At 40.3% G+C, this 27,798-nt stretch overlaps 1 protein-coding gene across 1 annotated transcript; it reads left to right on the top strand.

The window, feature by feature from the left end:
• Positions 1-27,529, top strand: atl (atlastin GTPase). The gene is made up of 12 exons (XM_074093972.1): positions 1-63; positions 2,561-2,620; positions 12,442-12,677; positions 13,253-13,402; positions 14,119-14,274; positions 14,880-15,029; positions 15,828-15,966; positions 16,988-17,172; positions 17,937-18,158; positions 20,041-20,255; positions 21,605-21,671; positions 23,307-27,529. The coding sequence occupies exons 1-12, from the start codon at positions 12-14 to the stop codon at positions 23,424-23,426; spliced, it is 1,752 nt and encodes a 583-aa protein (XP_073950073.1). The 5' UTR covers positions 1-11; the 3' UTR covers positions 23,427-27,529.
• Positions 27,530-27,798: the final 269 nt, after the last annotated feature.

The raw sequence follows: 27,798 nt of genomic DNA, 5'->3' as shown, positions 1-27,798 counted from the left end.
AGTGCGCAGGTATGTGCGGCCGGCGCCGGAGTGCCGGGTTGCTCTCGCGCCACGTTGCGGCAGGTCAGCTGGAAACACGAGTGGCGTGGCAGTCGATATGCTCATGTGCTGTGCTGTCCGTCAACTGTCAGTTGAAATGGGGTTTCTACTAATATTTAACGATAAATCGCTTATCCAATAGAAGCACATTAGCAAGAGCACAAGTTTTAGACTTTGAATTTACGGTAAAAAAAACCGGCCAAGAGCGTGTCGAACACGCCCAAAATAGGGTTCCGTAGCCATTACGAAAAAAATAAGTAATATTTTTCTAAGGGTTTCGTATTTTATACCTTAGGCTGCTTGTTACTCTTAAACTACTAATAATTCTCAAGCAAACTTAGCCGTTATAGTTTTCCTTGAAAGTTTGATATACCATCCTGAATTTTTCCCACCGGTTTAGATTTTACAGGGGGCACGCTCGATTTTCATGAAAATTTGCACTTTCAAGTTGAATATTTCGCAAACAAATGACTGAATCGAAAAATCGTCTTGGCAAACCCGTAATGGTTTTAAAAGACCTATTACAAAGCAAAGAAAAACGGAAATCGAGACAAATGTCACGAAAATGGTCCCAACTCAGCATTATGTCAACCTTGCGGCCGACGCTGGTCTTCCATTGGACCCACTCTTACTCTCTTATTATACTCTTTTATGCTTGGAAATTTTCTGGCTAGCTTTTAAATATCCTTAGCTTGCTCCTGCTACTCCAGTTACTACGGTTGAAAACGGCCGGCATCCACCGTGAACCCGTGACATTAATGATGACTCCTACTATTTTACTGGTACTAATGTGATACCACCTTATCCGTCATAAAGGGACGATTACATTGCTGTTCTCAGCGCGAAACAAATCTTGATGTGCTTCAATTAGATTAGGCTAAGGTTGCGGTCGCTATGTAACCTCGCGCATGTTAAGCTAAGCTCGCGTTGGCTCTCGCCGGCATTCGCGACGTCGCTCAATTCGGATTTAATCGAGTATCAATTAACACTGAACACGTGTGGTTGATTGTGGCTAAAGTTTACATTTTACTGGCTGCTTTGCTGTAGATACTTGCTGCGAAGTAGAATCGCATCGATACGTTATTGCATAAACATAAACAGACTGATAATCCGCTTATATATTTTGCATGTGCAACTGTAACTAGCATAAAGACACAGTGGTCTTTCTCTGACACACGTTGATAAAAAGAGACTACTATATTTGTCACATCACCTATGTACACTAATGGAGCAGGTGAGAATAGTTGATGAAGAAATCCCTCGCAACACCCTTTTTGGAAATCAGTGGGTTGAATGTCAGTCGGTTGTATGACCAAAAAAAGGAAAACGATAAAGATAAAATTACTTAATCTTATTTTGTTAAAAAAATGTCATAAAGGTGGTAAAAAGGCTTACTTGATCAAACTATACATAATACAATAAAAGCTTGTAAAAAAAGTAACAGAGGAACTGGTTTTGAACTGCACTACAGGTCATCATTACGCTGTGATAAAATTATCAGCAGAACTTCAAAATAATACTATTCATGTACATGTATCGGAAAACCTTTCGATTGTGTTTTATCATAAAGATAATCAGGAACGCGAAATAATTTTAGTTATCACTCGAATGTTGGCAGACGTCCAACCTCCAGGTTATTGACATGAATCCCTCATTTTTGGGAGCTGGCCAGTAGCTCGCCCTGTAACTAGCACGCCGGTCTACTGATACCAGCGCTCTACATGACTAATGTACTAAGCATTAATTGAACTTCGAATTAGTTCCTCTGTATCTTGAAACTGGTTTAACCTGCTTATCGCCACTGTCCTTTCAAACTTCGTTTAGCATTCAAGTAGTTAACGATCAATAAAGTTAAATGTATCTTTAATTCACAATCTGAAGTTTGTATACTATACATATAGATACAGTTTCCAGAATAAATACTGTTCTACTCTTCCACGCCTTCTTAAACTGTGTCTTTTCTATGCCTCATTGTAGGTAACACTAACAACATAAAATATGGTGTAACTGTGTAACCACACCAGGAAGGGCATTAAAAGAACGATGTAATAATACTTACATAATTGCGTTAAGATTGCGGGAGTATTTCCCCGTTACGCAACCTGGCTTCCCACAATTATTTTTGTGCTTCCTAAACCTTATACTCACGATATCACGATCTATCATCCTTTATTCAAGAGAGACGCAGCTACACGTTAGAAATAGGAAAGAAAGGTGGATGGGTGCAAAAAACAGCCTTGTCGGTTTGTCCATGTTGGTTTCCTCGTGTTCTGTCCCGTTTCGTCTTGGAAACTGTTATTAGAAAGACTAGTTTGTTTGCGGCTTTTTGTAAAGTCGTTGCGTTGCTTCGTATCCGGGGCTTGCAGTTGCATCTTCCTAAACAGATTTGAAGTTTTTCGTGATATAAAAGTGTCATACTCAACAATAAACTTACAATAATTTACGTTTCCATTTCCTAGTTACGTCACTGGAATTGCCATCTCAAGCCATGTTATCAAATTAAACGTTTGGACGTTTACAGGCGGCAACCACGAGGTGGTTGGCAAACTGAGCTTGCGGCTAAACTATAAGACCGTGAAAAGTAAGTGCGTGTGCTCTTCCTGTAAGGTGTTAATGTAGTTCGTCATTCAAGTTTATATTCATCAATCATTTGAACAAATCATCTTTTCTGTAATTGTTGTCTTGTTCGTATTGCTGTATGATTGGTTAAACGGAGACAGCGCATAGTCTTGCGCAGCTGTGACAAGTGACAGCGGATTTTTTTCATGTTTCCTTCTCTTTGTTGTCGGAGCAGATGCACTGAGCACTTGGCTAGAAAACAAACGTGCCAAAAAATTGTCATAGTTGCAAATTGTCATTTTCTAGCTTACTTTTGCTTAATTCTTAACTTCCCAAAAAAACTTCTACCGACTTGTGCCAGCCCTTCTGGTATTGTATTTTACCGCAAGCAAGAAATGCTTATGGCGATACAACGCACACGAAGCTCTACGTAACAAATTAGACGCGTGGATGTTACTCACATGTAATCGAATTAATGTTCACGTCACTTGTGTTTCAACAAATCATGCATGGAAATGCTCATTGCATAAAAAATCGAAAACCATTCGACACCATATTTCCAAAATTTCCGATGATTTATTGCGCGCGGTGTTCATCATGCATGTTTGCTATCCTCTACTGTCTGAATAATAGAATTGGCCTCAAATTAAAAACTTGCAACGAGATTATGAACAAAGGCTCGCAGCTAGTGTGGGCAGTGAATGTGTCCAATCAGCTGTTCATCCCGCTCGCCTTGACTCGTGCCCCAGTCTCGATTACAATGTACACGCTTTCAATTTTCGTCAATGTACTCACGCTTTTGCGCTAGATATATACACTTCGGACTGTGTTTGATTTAACTGCCTTTTAACTGAGGCCGCGTTAACGATACGGTGTACCCGGCTAATTAATGTACATTTGGCTTGTGGGCGAAGGTTAAGTGAGGCGGTACGTTCAGCTGTTTGATAACAACCTACTTATTACACGCGGCTGAAAATGGAAGTGTTGCGCAGTTAGTTCATGATGTCAGATTTTTAGGTACTTGATTCTGTCAAGTCAAGGGAGTGTTTCAGAAACCCGTCGTAGCTTTGCGAGGAACCTGCGCAGTTAGGAAGACAAATGTAAATAAGATCACTCAGTAGCCTGTTCTTGTAAATCGATTGGCACCAGAAGCTTCACCTTCGATGTATCAATCAGTCTGTCCTTTACAGCTGGCGAGAACATAGCCTCCTTGTGGAAACAATATGAGATGGGACCTATGATTGTTTAACTTTTGTCTTTTTGCAAGAAAATCGTTCTGTTATACCTGAGATAGAACAGTGATGTTTAAGTTTTGCGGGAGTGGTCGGAACTGACCGGAATTGTCGGGCGGCTGCGTGTATCTGATCTGATTTATTAATGTGTTGACAAAAACTGTTCGTTTACATAAATAAAGTGTCTACAACCTTTCTTGTCAAAGTTATCAATGGTTAAGTTTTAGTTAAGTATCAATCAAGAAGTTCCCTTACCAGATTCAATAACAGTTGTGTACGGCTAAAGAATTAAAGACCATCTACAAAATATCACCTACAAAGTTGATGTAGCAATTAACTTTATTGTTTTTTTTCTGATGTGGAACTGTCATAAAAAATGCCTATGTAGCTTAGCATGAAGATTTTCTTGTCTAGATTTCAGCGCTGTTGTAAACAGATTCCATTTACGGAATTTTCCACTCTATTAGTATGAATTTAAGTTGCATTCTCAATCGTTTCAAGGAGATAGCACTGAAGTCTGGCCAAGCATTGTTCGGGTTCTATCACGATAATCTCGGTTGTGACCTTCGCTCGGATTTCCTGCTGCATTCAGTTCATTAACTTTAAAAATAATTGCTATTGTTTAATTTGTATCATAGAATCGGAACTGGATGAAAAATTTCGAGATTCATTCGAGGATATTGATGAATCGTAATCAAATAACGGTGTTTTTCTGCCAAGGTCTTGAAATGCTGCGTTAAGTTTGTGCCACGGCCGAAGATACCCAGGATAGTTATCAAAATAATTACGAACTGATAATTATCAATAATAATAACATTTATACCTGCAAGACGCAGCTTATACCTTAAACCAGCAATTCTACCTAATAAATATATATATATATATATTTCGGGATCTCGGAACCGGCTCCAACGATTTCAATGAATTTGGTATGTAGGGGGTTTTTCGGGGATTACAAATCGATCTAGCTTGGTCTCATCTCTGGGAAAACGCTTGTTACCGAGTTTTAATTAGGCACTTTAATATTTATGCGATGAGTCTAGTGTGTGTCCTTAATACAGTGCGTCGTCGCTTTTTTTGGATTTACGTCGATTATGTATTTGAACAAGAGAAATATAACAATTTAATAATAATAATTACTTTTACGAGAATATTAGTGAAATAGGGTCGTAATAAAATGATATTAGTAAAAATAGTTTTATGTACGTATGTAGTTGTATGTGTTTGGTACAAATAGTTACAAAGTACGTCCATAAAACTTTTTCGTTGTAGCTCTGGGTTTTTATGCTTATATGCCTAAATCTTACCTAATTAAATCATAAATTCGTAACCTATTAAGAGTGATTAAAAGAGTGTACATTGTATTCAGTAACAATTTGTTTCGTTCCAGTTCTACAAACCGGCTAAACGATTACCTTCCGCTCGACAATAAATACCTTGTACGTGTTAGTGATTAGCCGTACCGGATTTCTGATAAAGCCAAGTTGTTTTTTTCGTCTTTTTGTCTAAGATTTCACTTCCTACTTTGTAAGTCGTGTAAGTTACACGCCATATTTTCGAGACTCGTACTGAGCGCGGCCCGGCCACGACGCGACGGCGCGATCAGCGGTGCGGCGAGTGTTTATTGTGTTCATTGCGTGTGCTGTATGTATCCTTAGTGTAAGTTTTCGGTTACAAAATACGTCTCGATCGCGTTCGCGTTAAAATCTCAATTTGTATGGAAACACGAACTTCGCAAACGTTCGCTAGAGGCGCTGTTCGTGTTTGCATACAAATTTAGATTTTAACGCGAACGCATATCGAGACGTATTCCGTAACCGAAAACTTACACAGGGCACTGCTTGGTGACCACTTTGGAGCGTGCGTCTCGGCTGCGCAATGTATAGAGAAAACGCTCATCGCTCCGCTGGTTGCGCGCAGTCGTAAACTCCAAGCTTGCAATGTCAATGTCACGCAGTAAAGTGGTCGTGTAATTCTTTATATTTTTAGCAGAAACCAATTAAAGTGCAACCAATTAAATTTTCAGGCAGAGAGTCCTAGGTTCAAGTACGGGCTTGATGATAATGTAAAGTCCAAATTACCACTAATTTACCACTAACCGAGGCGTCTGTATTTATGCTGAGGCGGGATCTTCTCGGTCACATAAAATAGTTTCACGTTGTAACCTACCCTTTCTTTTTTTATTTTAGTTTTGATATATTTTGTGTTTCGAATACATTTTTTCATTTGCTTTTATTAATCAATCGTTAAAATCCGTATACTTTTTCTAAATCATTCTTCAGTTGTTGACGCTGCACGCTGCAGTTACCGTGAGTTATCTCCTGTTTCCGAGATCGAGCCCACTTTTGAAAACTTATCTAATCGGTTTAGTTTCCAGAACATGTCGCAGATAAAATAGTTTCAACTAAATCACGATTAACTCGATCCTCTTGCTCTCCGCAGAGACGTTAGCTCCCTTTGTGAATTCTATAAGACCTACAACGGGGAATGCTTTGAGGAACTCTTCGACCTCATTCCAGCTGCGGGGTTCCATTACGGATCCACCCGTCGTAAGCGTTCATTTCATCGACATCGTGTTGATGAATGGCAGTTTTCGACGGTGCGTTTTAAGCTGTCTTTTTTGCCGCGAACTTGCAAAATCTGGAACGAGCTTCCCGCTGGGGTCTTCCCATCGAATTATGACCTGGGTGCCTTTATATGGCGAGTGTACAATTTTCTGCAGGGCTGACAACGCACTGGCATCGCGTAAAGCGCTGCGGGTGTCTATGGACAGTGGTGATCACTTAACATCAGGTGACCCACTAGTTCGTTTGTCTGGCCTCTCCTCTCTAACATAAAAAAGCGGCCAAGAGCGTGTCGGACACGCCCGAAATAGGGTTCCGTAGCCATTACGATATTATATTTTTCTAAGGATTTCGTATTTTATACGGAATATTCCAAGTTTAGGTATATTTTATACCTTAGGCTGCTATTTACTCATAAACTACTAATAATTCTCAAGCAAACTTAGCTGTTATAGTTTTCCTTGAAAGTTTGATATACTTACTACCATCCTGATTTTTTCCAAAGTTTTCCACCCACCGGTTTAGATTTTAGAAGGGAGCGGACGCTCGATTTTAATGAAAATTTGCACTTTAAAGTTGAATATTTCGCAAACAGATCACTGAATCGAAAAATCGTTTTAGCAACCCCATGGTTTTAAAAGACCTATCCAACGATACCCAACACTATAGGGTAGGATGAGAAAAAAAAATTAACCCCCACTTTACATCTATCGGAGGTACCCTAAAAAAAATTTTTTTTTTTGAATTTTTAATTGTACCATTTTGTTGGCATAGTTTACTTATATATCTGTGCAAAATTACAGCTTTCTAGCATTGATAGTCCCTGAGTAAAGCCGCGGACGGACAGACGACTGACATGGCGAAACTATAAGGGTTCCGTTTTTGCCAATTTGGCTCCGGAACCCTAAAAAGCGTGATCACAGATTAGTATTTGTTATTTTTATTACACCTCATTCCATGACATCCAAACTTGTCAGGCTTCACAAAATGTTGACGTTCAAAGTTTTGTTTAGATTAGATAATTTTCTACACGAAGAGGATCCTACACTGAAAAATTAGCACTAAATAGTTCTTTTTTTAGTTAATTTCTTTTCATACTAAAAAAGGCTAAACCGACTTTGATAAAACATGTTTAAAAACCATCGCTAGAAACCCTGCTTTCAAATAAAAAAAAAACGCACACAAATCGGTTCACCCGCTTAATCTGTCATCTCCCAGGATAACAGGATCAAAGGAATTTGGGCACAAATTTGTGCCTCAGGGAGAGGACAGGTTAAGAGCTACGGTGCCACAGACAGACAGACAGACATACAGACACACATAGCGGTCAAACTTATAACAGCCTTCTTTTTGCGTGGGGGGTTAAAAATAGATATAGGCAAGTAGATATAGTGAGAGTGCAGTGGCGTGGTGCCGCGAAAACTTGATTCTAACCGGTTTGGTTATTTTTTTACGTGACGTTAGTACTGTCTATCTAATCCATACTTATACTAATATTATAAATGCGAGTGTGTGTGTTTTTGTATGTTTGTCCGTCTTTCACGTCGAAACGTCACGTCACGTTTAAACTTCGAGTCGAGCGTAAATGAAACATCATTAAGGAAGCGGTTGACGGTACGGTTTTGATTCTGATCATGCTTAAGAAGGTACAGTCGAGTTCATAAACTTGTGAGCAAAAATTTGATAAAAAAAAATACAAACGTTAACGTTGGAACATAGAACCTCCTCCTTTTTTGAAGTCGGCTAAAAATATATGAACACGGCTCTATTGTTAACGACGTAGAAACTTGTTCAAATGTTTTTGATCAAATTTTTGCTCACGTTTATGAAATCGACTGTACAACAAGGGCCTGTTTCACCACCGTCTGATAAGTTGGTGGTTTTTATGTGACAGATGTCTGTGATGCCGACTCTTTATCCGAGATTAATTGATTTTATCAGCATTAAATACGTTATTATTATGCCAAGATTTTTTATATTGTTATCTGCTAGAGCGCACCCGCCGTAGTAAGTAGACTAGTTAAGTTAGTTTTTAGTTTGGTTGGAGACTGAAAACCAGCGACCTCGCTGAGTATCATGTCCATTTTGCCTCACTTAATAATACCTGAGGACCTGGGTTCGATTCCCAGCGCTGGTCTTATTTTTCTGGTTTTTCTGTGCATCTATATTTCAGTTTGTATTTTCGATATAGATTTTACGGGATGACCGTAAAAGTAACAAAAAAAATTGGAATTGAAATAAAAAATACAATAAGATTCCAAAAAAACAATCTTAATTTGCACTTAATAATGTTATCTGTCTTGTATTGTAATTTTTAGTTTGTGATGGTGGATAAAAATTTATATTATTGTCAAAATAAATAGAGCCGCCATTACCGACTGACATCTCTCGCATAAAAAATTAAGGACCTCTCAGAGAATGGTGAAGCAGAGGCAGTGGGAGAGGTGGGCGATGTGCGCCTCAAAAATTTCCCGTTTTTTGCTCTATCAAAAATAGGTGCGTTATCATAAAATAATATATGTACAGTCACCAGCATAAATATATGACTATGGACAGCACTGCAAAAACATCTCATCACTGTTGAAAGGCATGTATATATGACGATCTAACACGGTATAAGTATGTGATGATTTGTGGCCGGTATAAATATAGTTTTTTGGTAACGGCATAAGTATCTGACACTGGGCTGCTTAAAAATATCTGATATTTTTCTGATATTTATTGATACCGTGTTAGATCGTCATATATACATATATGCCTTCCACCAATGATCAGATATTTTTGCAGGCCGTCGAAAGTCATATCTTAATGCTGGTGACTGTACCATCAGCCAAATAAGTGGTCTATCAATTTTAAAACAAGTTCCTATCAAATGAATATGTCGCTAAAGCTAAAGTTGAATTTTCATGTTGACAGGCAGGTCTATTGGCATTAATGTTTTATGACATGCAAACGATTATCAACTTTAGGGAGGTAGACCTGAGAGGCTGATGGTATTTTATTTTTTTACCACGTTAAGGTTAGCGACCAAGTAAACCCTTTGCTGGCTGGAGCCGTGGCCGCACGTGTCATTGACACCTGATCGGGGCGCTTCGTCACTGAAATGAATCATAACTGGTCCTGGTTTGAGGTCGCGTCAATCCTGGCGCAATACCTGATGCAACCGGGACTGCTTTAGGTGCCCCTTTGTACCTTTTAGTTACGGTATTTAAAAGAAAACGTACTAAGTTTATGTTGTGACCATATATATTATACATGTATACACAATACAATCGAGTTTAGGCCACTAGTGTCTTGGAGAATTTAAACTCATCTAACCTGTTGAATGTTCCCTTTCAGTCAACGGAAATCAAAAATAACACATTGTTTGTATATTTGTTTGTGCAAGGTCCGCCCGGATTGCTACCACCATCTTGCTCGCTAATCCTGCCGTAAAGCAGCAGTGCTTGCACTGTTGTGTTTCGGCGTGGAGAGTAAGACAGCCGATGAAATTACTGGCACTTGAGGTATTATTCATCTTAGGCCTCTAGATTGGCAACGCATCTGCAATACCCCTGGTGTTGCAGATGTTTATGGGCGGTGGGGATCTCTTACCATCAGGAGACCCACTTGCTCGTTTGCCATCCAGTCGAATAAAATAAAATATACGAGTGTATGTATGTACCTATTGCTTCGACTGCACGTAGCTTAGCCCCGTTCTTGTTATTTTAATATTTACCATTGCAACCATCCGTCCCTGGCTTGTACATACAAATTAAATTGAACGTTCGCTTTCTCTCTAAACACATACCTAATGGCGGCTTCCCATGCCACACGCTGTTTGTTTGAAATTGATACAGATTAGAATAATGACTGTGAACTTGTCTGACAGGCGGTGCCGCCGCGGACTGTCAACAATGCCATTCAAATCTGATGAAAATGTTGACGAGACAATTGAAACGCGTAACTGGAGTTAAATTAAAATGTTAAAGCTGCGAAGTGCGGGACAACGTTATGAATTGTTTAGTCTTGTACTCCTTTAGAGGTTCATTTTCTTTTTAAATCGTTATAGTAAAGCAGTTTTTTAAGTTTAAACAATTATTTTGCTCACCCCCGCGACCTTACGATAGCTATGTCTAACAAATGTGTGTTCATGCAGCTCCACCTCTACACTGTAAGAACACGCACACATCACACAAACCCAACAATCACCAGCACGCTAACGCGTCTTGAACTCAATGAGAGTTCATCAACAAAGCAACACAACCGTTAGACATATGAAGAAACGAAATAAATAAATAAAATAAATAAGGGTTGCAAATAGCTGGGAATATCCCGTTAAAATGTGATTTAATGCATTCTATTGTTTTAATATCCTGTTATTTGCTTCCATGCGAGCATCAAATCATTTGACTTGCACAGCTTGCAAGTAAAAATGAAGAAGTTCTATCTGTTACACATACAATTTTGTATTTCTCACGTGCTGTTTCGCGCTCCGATGATGACGTAGGACATTGGAGGCCGATGTTCAAATCGAATCCACAATAACCTTTATGAATCACACCAGCTTTTGGTTGGGACTTTGTCTGCGCGAAAATAAAGTAAAACTGACCACCTCTTCTTGACTTCTTAGTTCTTATAAGGTCCTTGTTATATATTTTTTTCTTGTAGTGGCAATAGAAATAGTTATATTATGTATACATTTCAGCTGTCTATCTATTACGAGTCTCGTGATAGAACCCTGAGACAAACAGCCGCACTGCGTAGCGACACTAATAGGGTTCCGTTTGTCATCCTTCGGGCATGGGACACCAAAAAATCAAATTTTGTACCTACACTGGCTATCATAACCATCGGAGCTGTTTACGTGCTCATAAATATCTGAACACAGCCGCCATTTGTAATAGGTACGGTCTACGGTCTTGCTCCGATATTTTCAAGCGCCAAGACGGCTTGATATTTTTGATGGTGACTGTAAATACACCAAAACTCTTTGCTTTCACAGTTGTTCGTGAAATTCCTGTAAATATGTTTATATATATGTTCAGCCATCTGTGCTGGTCGCTGTGAACAATGACGCATGCTAAAATTAATTAAATGAAACATATTTAGTTTAGCAACATCTGTACAAATTCAGAGCGAACAATGAGATAAATGTCATGTCAATGCATTCTTTTTACAAATTAGCGAACAGAATTGCACGTGATTTTCAATTATACATCGTTTAGTACAACAGATTATTATAATTATGCGTATACTATAGAAGAAACTGAATCACGTACAGTCACCAGCATAAATATCTGCCACAGCGGAGCGTGCAAGAATATCTGACACGTCCTTCCGGCCCTAGAAATAGAGTCGTATCAGGATATTTATGCACGCTTGTTGTGTCAGATATTGGTGCTGGTGACTGTACCCACCAGGGTTGAACCTTTTCATAGTCAATTTCGCTATGATTTCTTTGGCAGATGCATGGGATGTCATCATGACATTAGTAGCACGAAGGTCCTACCCTAGTATGTGATTCAGTTTTCTCCACTGCACATGTTTGAATATGTGGGTGATGGGTGATGGAACTGAAGACGTTATTTGTGGAACAAGTTTTCACGATTCTAGAAACGAAATCCCTTACGAATCCCTTTTTCGGTAACTACTGGTGTCACCACCAATACTAGCTCTATTGTTTAACTTAAGTTAAATTAAGTGTTTGGTGGTGGTACAGTCACCAACACCAATATCTGACACAACAAGCGTGGATAAATATCTGATACAACTCTATTTCTAGGGCCAGAAGGACGTGTCAGAAATTTTTGCACGCTCCGCTGTGGCAGATATTAATGCTGGTGACTGTACTGTTGGAGCCGTAAATAAACCATTATTCTTCTTAAATCCTTTCAGCCGTTAGCATCCTTCATTGCACGTCATTGCAACGAATTAATACGCACGATTTACATACACATCGTCCATAAAGATGCAACCTTACTATGCCGTCATCTTCGGCGCATACAGGTGAATCTTTTAACAGTTGCAAACTACCTGGTAACTAATTCATCTCATCGTATGTCCAGTAACAGAGACACCGGCGACGCCCCCGCCAGCAGCGGCGCCGAGCGGGCCACGCGGCGTCCAAATCGTCAACACCGGCCCCGACCACACCTTCGTGCTGGATGAGGATGCTCTGAAGGAACTGCTGCACGATGAGGACGTGCGGGAACGCGCCGTGGTGGTGGTCTCCGTGGCCGGCGCCTTCCGGAAGGGAAAGAGCTTCCTGCTCGACTTCTTCCTCAGATATATGCATCATAAGGTTGGTAACGTGAAACAGACATAACATTCGCCTGGAGAGAGCTCACTCTTGCCGTACGGAAGGGCGTTTTAAATCCATTCAGCCATTGTAACTTTTTTGAAATGCTTTTGCTGATTACGCGTCGACAGATTTTGCGAGATCATTATACAAACAGGATTCAGTAACAACACGCCTGTTGTTCATGCGGCAGAGGCCGGCGAAGTGCCAGTACCAAAAGTTATATTCTACTAGATTTATTAATCTTCGGAGTACACGATAAACAGGGTCGGTATTGACATGCCGGTAATTATCTGGTCGGGATTGATCATCGCACGATGCATACCGCCGGGCTGATATTTAGTGGCATGGGTTTTAATGTACGTATGCCTACATGAAAAAAAAGGGGTCGGTAGGTATACTGAGCGGCAAAAAATCTGACACTCAAATATATGCAGTAAATAGGTAACTTTGTATAAAGAGTGGGCCAAGTTTTGTGCCGCTGAGTATATTATATGGCCTCGTAAAAACTGCCACTCTGGTCATTTATACTCAGCAGCGGATGGATGTGGGCTGATTTGATTGTTTGTTTTTCGTAGTACGGCAGCGGCGGCGGCGGCGGCGACTGGCTGGGCGCGCCCGAGGAGCCGCTGCAGGGCTTCAGCTGGCGCGGCGGCTCCGAGCGCGACACCACAGGCATCCTCATGTGGTCAGAGATATTCAAGGCCACGCTCGACAACGGCGAGAAGGTATGGTGCCACGTTGCCTCACGTCCCCGTAACAACTCCATCCCATCCCATTGCAGCCTATATATGTCCCACTGCTGGGCACAGGCCTCTTCTCAGAACAAGAGGGCTTGGGCCATAGTTCCCAAGCGGGCCCATTGCGGATTGGGAACTTCGCACGCACCACGCTTCGCAGGTTTGTGCAGGTTTCCTCACGATGTTTTCCTTCACCGCAAAGCTCGTGGTAAATTTCAAATTTAATTCCGCACATGAATTTCGAAAAACTCAGAGGTGCGAGTCGGGGTTCGAACCCGAGAGAGAGCGATAGGTCAAACCACTAGGCCACCACGGCTACTACTAGGCCAACACGGCTACTCGCCTCCGCCTACTACGTCGCCTCACGTCCCCAAAAATATCTCCACGTCCTCATAATTATCTTTAATATATACGAAAATATGGACGTTTCAAACTGTTAATTAGACAGAGAAATCAGACATGTCACATGACATGACGAGACGACCATAGAAAGTCCTAACTGAGGTTGCGTTTCTACCTGAGATGTGCGAAGAGTTTTTCATAGACAGAAACGCTTCATTTACAATCCCCACTCAGTGCAGTTCTAATGGAAACAGCTCAGCTGAGCGAGGATATACGCGTTTCTAACCCGTTTTCTAGAAAGAGTAAATTCGGCCACAGTGGACGTCTTGAAGATGATACGAATCGATTGTGTTGGCTGGCAGGTGGCGATAATCCTGCTGGACACGCAGGGCGCGTTCGACAGCGAGTCGACGGTGCGCGACTGCGCGACCGTGTTCGCTCTGTCCACGATGCTGTCCTCGGTGCAGATCTACAACCTGTCGCAGAACATACAGGAGGACGACCTGCAACACCTGCAGGTGGGTTCAAACGGCTGGTTAGATCGCTTCCCCATAATCGTTGTTTCCTGGTAGCTAAATTTCCATTCGCTTCTTTTCCAAGTGGGCTTTTTTACTGAAGCTTATTTTCACTGTCGCGTTTTTTCGCAATTTTAATCGACACTGAAACAGTGTCGACGACGCTCCGCTAGCGCGGAGCTCCTACCTTTGTGTGGTTTTGGCCTTTACATAATCGAAACCTATCCGTTTCTGTGTCGATTAAAATTCGAAAAAATGCGTTTCTGAAAATAAGCTTCATTATATTGCAAAGTCATTAATTCTGTTTGATATCTAATTGAACCCTCCGCTCATAATCCTACTTCTCAGTAGCGCTTCGCTGTTCTTAGAAGAAAATCAAAGTGACAGCAAAAAATGACCAGTATTAAATTATCTAAATAGTATGCAACCTCGCTAAAACATTTACTCGGCGTATGCATTCATAACATTTAGATTAGGCACAATAAAAAAGGGATTTAAAAACTTAGTGTAATCGATTCTACTATCGATTGCGAGCAAACTATTTTCGGGTTTTTCAATTATTTAATTAAAACACCTTGTATAATGTTTCGATGTGGTCCCCCCCCCAGCTGTTCACGGAGTACGGTCGGCTGGCGCTGGAGGACAGCGGGCGCACGCCGTTCCAGCGGCTGCAGTTCCTGGTGCGCGACTGGAGCTTCCCGTACGAGGCGCCCTACGGCGCGGAGGGCGGCAGCGCCATCCTGCAGAGGAGGCTCAAGGTATCCGCCACTGCCATTACTCAGCGAATGACTGACTGACCGTGGTTGACCCCTATCTCACCTGATGTAAAGTGCAGATGAGGCCAAAGGTGTATCTCATAATTCAGTAAGAGCCTCACTCTAGCCTTGAAGAGCCTTAGATTGTATTGATTGATTCAGGCATACTTTGCAGAAGTCCATATCAATTCTGTGAACTAAACTAAGTAATTTATTTATCCGTAATAAGTATTAGGGATGAGCTCGCCTTTGTTCTTCTCTCTGAGTATCTGTATTTTTAATTATATTTTTACTAGCTTTTGCCCGCGGCTCCGCCCGCGTGGTATTCGGTTATCGCGCGCTGTGCATTTTTTCGGGATTAAAAGTAGCCTATGTCACTCTGGGGCCCATAAACTATCTCTATGCCAAAAATCACATCGATGCGTCGCTCCGTTACGGCGTGAAAGACGGACAACCACACAAACACACTTTCGCATTTATAATATTAGTATGGATGTGCAATATAGAGTTCTATATACATACTTTAAGCGTATCAATCGAACGAAAAGAAGAAGCAATGTAAGCAAGGTAGTAGATATTTAAATGTAAACTCGTCTAATCTATAAGTTAAATTTCCATACAGTTGTAACTATAAAAATAATTTCTTTTAACAATGTTTATTGAAACGGTATATAATAATCACGATAAAAAGAAATGTGGCATAAGTTAACACCACTGTGATGGGAAAAGGCTAAGATGACGGAGAAAGCTCTCCAGATGCATTGTTTGCTATCGCAAATAATGTAGTATTGTTTGATGCAGGTATCAGACAAGCAGCACCCGGAGCTGCAGTCCCTGCGCAAGCACATCACGTCGTGCTTCAGCGAGATCGCGTGCTTCCTGCTGCCGCACCCCGGCCTGCGCGTCGCCACCAACCCGCACTTCGACGGCCGCCTCGCCGGTACGTCCCGTCCCGTGCCCTGGACCAGGGGCTCCCGAACTCTGCTGGTCAAAATCATCAGTGCCGTGACCAAATACTAACCCCCTTATTCATAAAAGTTAGAGCCTCCTTGAAGGCTCCTTGAAGGCCCGATGCTAAAATGATTCATAAACGTCTGTTAGCGCTAATCAGTCATCGAGGCTTGCTATTTGTTAGAAAGGGACAAAGCATTTGTTAGTTAACATAGGCTTGTTAAGTTTTATGAATAAGGGGGTAAATCTATAATTGCGCATCAAGTCGAATAAGTTTGGGAACCCGTGGTCTGGACAAAATAGGAATTCTGAGCGTGCCTGGTTGAAGAAATGTTCCTGCTTTGTGATGGGTTAGCGTGAAGCTAGTAGCGATATGCATTCCACAAACATCGGATTTAAATTTGAAAATTACTTATGCTAGTAACTTCTTACTAATTTGCTGTCACTGCAAAATTTTTTTTTGATCAAAATCCACCATTTTTGTCGTTATAGAGAAAAAGTGTACCTAGAACTTTCTCATCATACAACAGCTAACAACTAGCAACGTAATGAAATGAATGAATTAATTGCATTGAATTAAGGTTTTCAGTCTGCTAAGTAACAGACCGATCAAACCTCAATTAAGGTTTTTTTATGAATAAGGGGGTAAGTCTATAATTGCACCCAAAGTCGCAAAAGTTTGGGAACCCCTGGTCTGGACAAAATAGGAATTCGGAGCGTGTCAGTTTAAAGAAATGTTCCTATTTTGTGATGGGTTAGCGTGAAGCTAGAGTAGCGATATGCATTCCTACAAATTCAAATTGAAAATTTGAACTATTACTTATGTAGTAACTTCTTACTAATTACCATCCTGCAAAAAGTAGCTTGTGATCAAAATCCACCATTTCAGCGTGATAGAGAAAAAAGTGTACCTAGAACTTTCTCATATACAACAGTAACATCGTCAACGTAAACTGTGCACACAAAAGTTTCGTATTTCCAACAACAACATCGTCAACATAAACTTGCAGACATAGAGTCGGAGTTCAAGCGGTCGCTGCAGCAGCTGGTGCCGATGTTGCTGGCGCCGCAGAACCTGGTGCCCAAGCTGATCAACGGGCAAAGGGTCAAGGCCAAGGAGCTCGTGCAGTACTTCGTGTCCTACATGAACATATACAAGGGCAACGAGCTGCCAGAACCTAAGAGCATGCTTGTGGTATGACGTTTTTCACCTTTTCTATCCTTAGAAAGAAACCTTATAAAAGTTTTCGATTAAAATTTAATTTTTAACTCAAGTTTATTTTGCTGACTGTACTCGAAAAATTCCGTCCTGTATTGTGTTCTGGCGGGACCACCAGAATTTAACTCTCAGATTACTATATTGTAATTGTCACCAGACTAACATAAGTATGCCAAATTTCAGCTCAATCGAATACCAGGAGGGCTACTACGAAATTCGGAAATATAAGTTCGTATCGTACCGTCCCTTTTACTCTTCAATTAAACAATATTAGCGTCAGCGGGACGGCAAGATACGAAGTCCTAATTTTGCACTTCCTAGTATTGGTTGGTACGTAGTATCGCAACTTTTTTTATAAGAGAAAAATAAGAATATTTTTTACTTTTTATTCGACTGGATGGCAGACGAGCAAGTGGTTCTTCTGATGGTAAGAGATCACCACCGCCCATAGACACCTACAACACCAGGGGGATTGCAGATGCGTTGCTAACCTAGAGGCCTAAGATAGGATACCTCAAGTGCCAGTAATTTCACCGGCTGTCTTACTCCACGCCAAAACACAACAGTGCGCACTGTTGCTTCACGGCAGGATTAGCGAGCAAGATGGTGGTAGCAATCCTACCACTTGCAATATAATATTCGTACACCGCTCGTTACTAGTTACGTGGGTTTGACCTCTAAAGAGTCGATTCCGGCCTCGCAGTTTTGTACAAATCCCCTTATCATATTAAACTTTCCAGGCTACAGCGGAAGCGAACAACTTGACCGCCGTGGCGGAGGCCAAAGAGGTGTACACGACCCTGATGGAGGAGGTGTGCGGCGGCGCGAAGCCCTACCTGCAGTCGCAGCTGCTGGAGGCCGAGCACGCGCGCGTGCGCGACAAGGCGCTGCACGCCTTCCACGCCAAACGCAAGATGGGCGGCGACGAGTTCAGCCACTCCTACTGCGAACAGCTCGTCAGGGTGAGGCCCCTCATTACCAATTACATTTTTTTCTCTGCGGAATCATCAATAATTTGTAAGAAGTTACAAATTCTAATTCATTTATTTATTTGCCAGAATACGGTTACAAAAGTCTTATATCTAACATTCCGTGCGTATGTACTCAACCTGCATGCAGATTGAAGGTGTACAAATATTTAAAGTCCTATTAAGATATGTCTTAACTTCTTAAGACAACAGAATAAAACAAGTCATAATATTAAAGGGCATTTTTCCTCCCCTTAGGGGTCACCCCAAACTTACCGACGCGGAATCGGCTCTAGCCGATCATAAAGCTGTTTATGTGCACGCAATCAGAGCGAAAAAGATGTCATCCCTTCGGTAAATGTCGTTTCGCGTCGGCCGAGCTGATCGACGTCTTTTTCGCTCTTATTGCGTGGACATAAAGAGTTGTTTGATCGACTAAAGCCAATTTGGCGTCGATAGATGTGGTGAGACCCTTATCCTGCTACGGCCTTCGGCAAGATTCAATATTTGTGTACATTTATGTGTTCACTATATTATATACTATGCCTGGAAAAGGGTTAACCGTAATTCTTTTAGCATTACTCTATTCTAGACAGCAATGAAATGAGATGATTTATATAGATACTAGCCGTTACCCGAATTATGTTGTTTGTAGGACCTTTTAAATAAAATAAAGTTCTTTTGTCACTACATTGAATTAATTTTAAATTGTGGTATTTACAACATCCACCTTAACCAAATATGGAAGTTGCAGGCGAAGAGTCCAAAAACCCAATTAGATGGAATAACATTAGTTAAAATATAAAAATTACATTAAATACTTAGTTCTTAAACCTAACTTAACCTAAGAGCCTGAGCCAATGCGATGCTAGCAATTGACTGACTCGCGGAGGTTCATGTTCGGCGCTGCTGCATGGAACGTGGTCAGAGCCTCACGCATTCAGCCACGCACGGAGCCGTACGTGAGCAAAGTCAGCGCAGAGTCAGCATATTCAGTTGGATTACGATGCCGCTAGATTAGAGATCCGTAGGCACGTAGTGTACGTAAGAAACCTAGTATCTAATTCTAACTAAGTACAGCAGGCAGCATCGACGCTCTCGCGGTGGCCCGCTTATCTAACGGATATGCAATTCAGCGTCTGGGCCGTCTGTCGCCAGAGCGTTGATGTTGTTAGAATGCTTACATTGTAAGGGACTTATTAACTATAGTAATTTAGTATAATTGTATTTGTGTAGTTGCCATATAGGTGCGTATATAACACCCGCGACTCCGTTGAATTGGTTATCGCTATCCTGCGCAGGAACTATGCAATTTTCCGGGATAAAAACTATCCTATAGTAAGGACATAGGGAAGGCCCCGGGACTTAAACTATGTGTATACCGAATTTTATCTAAATCGGTTCAGCGGTTTAGACGTGATGAAGTAACAAACAAACATACAAACAGACTTACAAACTTTCGCATTTATTATATTAGTGGGAAGCAGCGGTGGCCTATCGCCTCTCAAGCAGAGGGTCGTGGGTTCAAACCCCGGCTCGCACCTCTGAGTTTTTCGAAATTCATGTGCGGAATTAAATCTGAAATTTACCACGAGCTTTGCGGTGAAGGAAAACATCGTGAGGAAACCTACACAAACCTGCGAAGCAATTCAATGCTGCGTGTGAAGTTCCCAATGGGCCCGCGTGGGAACTATGGCCCAAGCCCTCTTGTTCTGAGAGGAGGCCTGTGCCCAGCAGTGGGACGTATATAGGCCGGGATGATATTAGTGGGATAAGTGGACTGTTCTCCGCAACTCGACGGCTACGTGCGCTTATTTGCCGTATGAGAACTTCGTTCTTCGAGAGTATAAAATGTTAATGAACCGTTTCCCCTCAGGATCTCGAGGAGCAGTTCACCCACTTCCAGGCGCACAACGAGAGCAAGAACATATTCAAGGCGGCGCGCACGCCGTCCGTATTCTTCGCCGTGGCGATGTGCTTCTACGTGGTCAGCGGCATCCTGGGGCTGGTCGGCCTGTACCCGCTGGCCAACCTCTGCAACCTCGCCATGGGACTCGCGCTGCTGACGCTAGTGCTGTGGGCATACATCAGGTAACCGCCTGCACACAAACTAAACAATAACAACAGGCCAAGAGCGTGCCGGACACGCCCGAAATAGGGCGCCGTAGCCATTACGAAGGATTTCGTATTTTTTTTCCAAGGTATATTTATATTTAGGCTGCTATTTAGGAATTAAACTTTATTTTATACCTTAACTATAGTTTAATCTTAAACTACCATCACTGAACTACCTACCCGTTTAGATTTAAGGGGGGGGGGGAAGGAATTGGGACGCTCGATTTTAGTGAAAATTTGCACTTTAAAGTTGAATATTTTGCAAACAGATCACTGAAATCACCCCTAATGGTTTTAAAAGACCTATCCAACGATACCCCACACTAAACGTCTAAAAAAAATTTTTTTTTTTTTTAATTGTACCATTTTGTCGGCATAGTTTACATATACATTCGTGCAAAATTACAGCTTTCTAGCGTTGATAGTCCCTGAGCAAAGCCGCGGACGGACAGACAGACAAACAGACATAACGAAACTATAAGGATTCCGTTTTTGCCATTTTGGCTGCGGAACCCTAAAAACCGGCCATGTGCGAGTTGGACTCGTTCTGCACCATTGTCTATACAACATTAGACATTTGCAAAAAAACCGGCGAAAAATCGAGTTTGTTGTATGGGAGCCCCCTTAAAATATTAATTTTATTTTCAAGTGTCTAACTATTACGGCTCAAGAGATAGAGCCCTGCGACAGACAGCTGTCTCAGTAATAGGGTTCCGTAGGCACCCTTTGGATACGGAACCCTAAAAACCCGAAAGTGAGGCTGAATAAAACTACGCCTCGTCTTGTGCGCGTGTGTGTAGCTTATGTACATATATGGGGCAATTTTCACCATCCTAAGAATTAGCTTACCAAGTTTAAATGAGACGGCCCATGAATAGATCTTATGGTGTAAACATTACTTTAAATAACCATGAATCTTTATTTTCAACATAAAAATCGTGTCTGTTTAGATTTTTAGTAGATTTTGCGATCGTTTCATTCATTTCAGTTTTTCTTGTGGGCAACATTTTTATTTAGGTAGATTTTATGTAGTGCTGCAAACATCGCAAAAAAAATGTCCCATAAGCAGATATTTTTTAATGTAAAAACGATTTGAGTTTCGCGTTCGACTCGTGTTAGGAAGATATCACTTTTATTAATTTTTTCGTTAAGTGTACGATTTTTAAGTTGCGTAATCACTTTTTATCGTAAAATCTACTATATGCCTTTTTTAAACATATACAAACAAAAACTGCTTACTAAATAAACTTCAACCTGAAAGCCTTGAGCTAAAGATTATGTATGTATACTTTGTACTAAAAAAATACGTTGTTTGTTGTGAACAGGTACAGCGGAGAGATGCGGGAGCTGGGCGTTACGATCGACGACACAGCCAACGTGCTGTGGGATAATGTAAGTCGCCTTACCGTACTGATATAATGCCTCTATACGCCTGTCGGTAGGGTCTTCCACTTTACTAGGGGTAAAAAAAAAACGCCCGCAGAACTATCCATTTCTATAACGCCTTTTGGTAACGCCCCACAGAATAACAATATTTTTAACAAACTGTAGGTATGTCGCGTACGTTACGCTTTGATAATTTCTGTAAAGCAGCTACTTTTAGCAAATAAAGGTCTGCAAAGAAGCCTGGTTACTTATTGTCAAACACACTAGAAATCACAATCATTTTCACCATTTCTTTCTCACACGGTAAAATAGTAGGGTAGAAAGAGATATGGTAAATGCGATCGTGAACTTCAGCGCGTTAGACAATGTGGTTTTTGATATGATACATAAACATAAAGTACCTGGGCGACCGAGCTTTGCGGGCTAAAATTCGTTTAATAAACATATTCCCAGAGATAAACCAAGCTATAAGCTATAAAGATTTGTCATCCCTGAAAACCCCTACATACCAAATTTCATCGAAATCTTATACCTATTCGATATTTGGTATGTAGGGGTTTATACATATACATATATACAAGAATTGCTCGTTTTAAAATATGTTTAGTGATTTTATAAAATGGTTTAATGTCACTTCAATAATGTTTAGTGGCGAACAATGCGATCTAAAGTATATTTTTTACAGTTTCTTACCACAAAAGTGAAAAGTATTTTTGACATTTTATATGAAAATCATTTGGCTAGGTTACTGTAGTAACAATTCTGATATAAATACTGTATCGGAAATAAATTTGCTTTATGACACGATTCATTAATGCAAATATGATAAAAACAGGGCAAACATTAGAGGACTCCGTAATAGGATCACTTTGTACTCCATGTATGTCCCAAATCTTTTCGTTGAGGGGCGCAATGCCATCTCTGTCCATTTAAACAATACAAGCAGACAGCATAATGGTCATCTTTTACTTATATTTTCAGGAGCTCAGTGTGTGAAACAGGGCTCAAGTGTGGCTAAAAATAATAATTTTATCACACCCAGAAACCACACAAACTGTTTTTCTCAAAAATGTCCGTAAAAGTTGACATTATTCTTTACATATCAGAAAGTGAAGTGCATAGTTTATGGTCAGCGAAAAATTAAAAAGTTAAAAAGATTGCAGGCGCGCTAGCTCGACAATAATAAATTAACTTTTTTTTTAAGTTTAAAAGGCCATGGAAATGTTGGCACAAGTCGTATACAGCCAAATCTAATGGGCGGTATCAGATATTTTGTTGGAACTTCGGACTTTTTTTATTGGGTCTGAAACAGCTTGTGGTGTTTTCGGTGGAAAAATACAGCTGCAGTTTATTTTTAATGAAAAAAGGCGGGAAAGCATAAGAAAAATAATTGGAATAAAATTAAATGTTATGATATTTTGAGAAAAACTTTAGTCCATTTCAGAATTATTCATCATTTTTGAGAAAAGCTTTATATTAGTCTCGGCTGGAATAGCAATTGCTGGCTTCGTATTAGTTAATACTCATACTCAGCCAGCAATTTTCTACTTCCAGGCCACGACAATAATCTACTATTGTTAGTCTTTGCATGCAAGTTCACAGCCATCGAAGTGGCAATAAGCCAGTTTTGTCTCGTTTCAGGTGATGAAGCCCATGTACCAAGCGGGGCTCGAGAAAGGCATGGAGCACGCGGCGGCCGCGGCGGCCGAGCGCGCGCTCGGACCCAAACCCACCGCCAACGGGAAACACAAGACCTTGTGATGCCGCACGCGCACTGCCCCACTCGCCCGCAGACCTACTGCGACCGACAAGCTTCCGCTGGGCCGGCGGGACGAGGCGGGGGCCAGCTTCGACGATAGTGCCGAGACGCATGGAAACACCAGATTTGACAGCGGAACGCGAAGAACGCTCCCTCACATCAATACTAACATATCACTGCATGGAAAAGCTTACGCGACAGCGATGCAGTTAAACGTACGGGACTTATTCGGTTTACGTTGTCGGCGCGCGTGTGACGGATTGTGTGTTTGTGTGCGTGTGTGCGGTCACGACTGATCGCGGACGCAGTTTCGAGTCAATTAGTGTCCGGTAAGTTTAAACCGTTTCAAATTCTAAATGATTTCCCTTTGGGTTGTTTTAAATTTAAGCGTCCCGGTGGCGGATTGTGTTCAGTCGGTAGCGAGTGTACAGCGTAGGAAATTATAAGGGTATCTAGTTGTAGTGTAGGGAAATTATTTGTTGCTTAATTATCGACCTTAATACGTCGCGATAAGTCGTAACGATCCTGTATTGGACTAAAACAATATTTTAGCAGTTATTATTGACCAACAGGCGAACCAAATTTTTATCTTGAATTCGACCCAAAATTCAGACGGTTTTAGTACCTTTACAATACAAATTTAGATTAAGATCATTTATGTTTAAATCGCGATCCCGTATTTTAAATGTTAGGGTGGTTGCACAAATCGAAGGAAATGCGGTCACATTTACACAAACAAACATCAAGAAAAGACAGTATCAAGATATCACTTGTTGTCGCGCACGAGAACTGTGAAGGGTACTGTCGAGGAAACTGAACCGCGTACCAGGGTGGAACCTTTTTACAATCAATTTCAAGATGATTTCTTTGACAAATGTACGGAATGGCAGAATTAAATTAGAAGCGAAAAGGCTCCGCACCGTTACGCGTTACGCGATTCAGTTTCTTCAACTGTATTCACACACTTAAAGTATTGGTAAGCCTTCCAAAATTGAAGTAATAGTAGGATAACATTCATGTAGAGCATTCGTGAATTAGTGTTAGAATCTATCTATTATGGGGCCCCTTGAATAATCATTGGTTGCATAAATCGCTCAAAATCTAAGTCTATAGTCCTGTAAATATATTTTCATCAATACCAGCCCAAATGTAATCTTGAATGTGCCAATTTATAAATAACATATATTTTTCCCAGATTGGCCAAAACTGTATCGAAATTTTGATTATGTTTGTTGTAAAGTTCAGAGTTTATTTTGTTAAGAATTTCCGTATAACTCGTAGACATTAGATGCAGACTTTCTATCTCTTTGTAGAACGTTTATAATAAAGTAGCTCTTCTTGCCAGAACACACGGTTCTTTAATCAACCAGAATATCGTAAAGGTTTTAAATAACAACAGGTTGTGATTCTTTGATGGAAGCCGATGGTAGAGGTGGTTGGAAAATGTGTAGATATTTAACGATATCCTTAAGAACTGAAAATTAGAACAAGAATTTAATTTGCTTGTTTTTTTCTTTTATGAAATGATGTCGACATTTTTGGCAACTGCCAGTACTCTTGAGTTACCTCCAATCCTCCAATCGTAAAATGTTGTATTCACCAGACGCCAAAAATGGGCCCATTTAGTAATCTTCTAATAAAGATATTAAATACCTTGTCAGTTCAATGTCTACACAGTTTCTATCATTCATTTAAGAATATGCAGTCTAAATTTTGTACATAAAAGCCAAAAGTGCCTAAACTTTCATTCAAGTAAGTTAAGCATAGATTATGAGACGGAAACAGCATATCCATAAGTTACGCGACAATGCTCCATTTGTGCCAAAGTAAAACACATGTCCTAAACGCGTTTTCGAACTTGAAACTTAAATACTTAGAATTATAATGCATTACGATAGTAGTAATTTGATTTTGGTTCACATTTTTAGCCTCATCTTCCAAGAAAACTAGAATTTAATAACGTTTTTAAGGAATAATTATAATCACTTAGCATATTATAATTAATGTGGTAGAAGCAAGCGCGTTTGAGGCATGGGTCCCTCTCTACCTTATTTCAGATCTGTTTGTTGGGTTCTCCGTCCCTTCCGTTGTGATTGTTTTGGCTTTTTTTGTGAAACACCTTCTTTATCGTAAGAACTAGTCAATAATTTTGACTGCTTCGCGCATGACAATATTATTTCGTATGTATATGTAAATTAAACGAATTTTTCATCTGGAGACTTGTCAAATTTCCCACTTATATTATAAAGGCTACTTATAAGTTTGACTCCTGTGTAGATAAAAAACTTACTTGTATCTATTTTCTTATGAATTATGAGTCCATTATTTTAACGTAGGATATGTAAATTTCATTATTATTACATTTTATTGTTAAAGTTTTAACTTGATAAAAGAGTAAAATTTTGTTTGTAAAATAATCATGTTCAATATGTATATTGGTTAACAGAAACGGCATTTTATATAGCCTTATTCAAATCTAGTTATTCTTTAAAGTAAACTTTTATTTGTTTTTAAAGTCACGACGAAAATTCTTGTTAAAATAGGTTAAAGCTACTGTAGTTCCTTCCACAAGCAAGCAATATAAAAAAAAATATTAGCAATGAAAAAGTGCTTGCTTGGACCAACGGCTACAGTACTCGCACGCATCTCCACGCTAATTGGCCAGTAACCAGCCAATCAGAGCGCGTATACACGGAACTACCCTCCTGATTGGTCGGCCAACGCTAAGCCTGCTCAATTGCACCTACTATAAGTAAGCCTGTTAACCTTGTGACGGTCGTGACCGGCGACGCCGGAAGGAAATGTGGAATATTATATTAGTTGTTTGTTGTAAGTGTTTAATTTCGAACAATAGCAATAAGTTACAGGTTTTTGTTTATAGATGCTTCGTTGTGCCGTTCTAGAGCGTGGCTCATTTTATTGACCAATAAAATGATTCATTGGAATTGCCGCGTACATGATGTTACTTGTGTTTTGTAAATAAAATACTTTGCCGTGCACATATTGGCTATTATTTCGACTTCCCCTTATCCGTTTGGGCACTTCAACTTAGCAATATTTAGTAAAAAAAATAGCAAAAACGCATAGCGAAGCATCTAACCGAGTCTGGGATGGTTCGGAGCAATTTAAACCGCTATAATTATCCTATCGGATAGAACCTATCCTTTGAGGACGTCAACTCAAAGTCGCCCTCTTTCTCTTTTCTGAAGCCTTATTGTCTGAACCATAATCTTTTTCACCGCTTCTTTCTATCACATTGTATAGCGTGAGTGTAGAAAGAGATGGTGTATGCGATCGCAGCCACCCGAGCGTTAGACAATACGGCCTTTTATCTTAAAGGTCGTAAAGGATAATTACAGTGTTTTAAATGCCCTAGTTAGCATCCCAAACTCATGTGGAAGCAATATACGAAAATAATGTTTTTATGCGTTGCCTGTTTTGTGCCATAGCTGCGAGAATCGGCGCCGCGCCGCACACCGTACAAAACACACATTTATAAATAAACGGGCATTATTACATCGGTGATATGTACTGTAATCTTAGTACAAACCTATTCAACCAATTATTTCCAACACGTACGCATGTTGCATCCTAGTGAGCAGCTTAAAACTAGACATGTCAAATTATACGGGAGTAAGGACCTTGATAGCGGACTGTGTACTCTTTCAACTCTTACATTCGATGGCAAACGACGCTGTTGAAGGAGCAGTGCAAACGATCAAATTTTTACAGTTTGTTATTTATTCCATTAAAATTATATGTTAGTGTGTGCGCCGATTACTCATAGTAAGATTGTCAGATTATAAATTCGATATATTTGTTCATCTTTGTGTAAAGTTTAGTGTTAGAGATTTATCGCAAGACGATTTTTTGCTTCTGGCAATCTACGCGCTTGCACACATTTGCTTGTAGTAAAATATTTTGCTCATTGAAAAACGATACGTCGAACTTTGTAATATTAATTGTTTTATATTTTAACACCTTGCTCTGAAGAATTAAATTCAGCGTAGCGGAATATGCATTGGAGTTGGACTATACATTGGTTTCGGCTAGGTTTATAAACTCGTTAATTGTACGCAATGTATTAATAAAGATCTTATTTTTATTTAGTTTGTTTTTCTATACGGGCACTTTGTAGATTCTACGTAAAAGTACTGAGGTACTTTTAAACTTACGTCAAAGTAAACTATATACGATGTGATTTTCGGGGTTTTTCCAACGGGAATTGTGCAAAATCCCGGAATTTTAATTCAACTGCTGTATCTAATGATTAACGCGTGCGCGTATACCGCCGCGGGTAAGCACTAGTATTTATATATTCAATCGATCTAGTTTGGTCTAATTTCTGGGAAAACACGATTATTTAGAGTTTTA

This window comes from Choristoneura fumiferana, chromosome 11 (assembly GCF_025370935.1).
Source record: "Choristoneura fumiferana chromosome 11, NRCan_CFum_1, whole genome shotgun sequence".
NCBI lineage: Eukaryota > Metazoa > Arthropoda > Insecta > Lepidoptera > Tortricidae > Choristoneura > Choristoneura fumiferana.
The sequence above is the reverse complement of the archived record's forward strand: the minus strand, read 5'-3'. Positions and strand labels throughout refer to the sequence as shown.

What these genes read in the sequence shown, in the direction of transcription:
- atl (XM_074093972.1), top strand. Translation starts at nt 12, where the DNA reads ATGTGCGGCCGGCGCCGGAGTGCCGGGTTGCTCTCGCGCCACGTTGCG. An exon ending in CGCTCGACAACGGCGAGAAG is followed by an intron (nt 13,403 to 14,118) that starts GTATGGTGCCAC and finishes GTTGGCTGGCAG; the next exon opens with GTGGCGATAATCCTGCTGGA. An exon ending in ACGACCTGCAACACCTGCAG is followed by an intron (nt 14,275 to 14,879) that starts GTGGGTTCAAAC and finishes TCCCCCCCCCAG; the next exon opens with CTGTTCACGGAGTACGGTCG.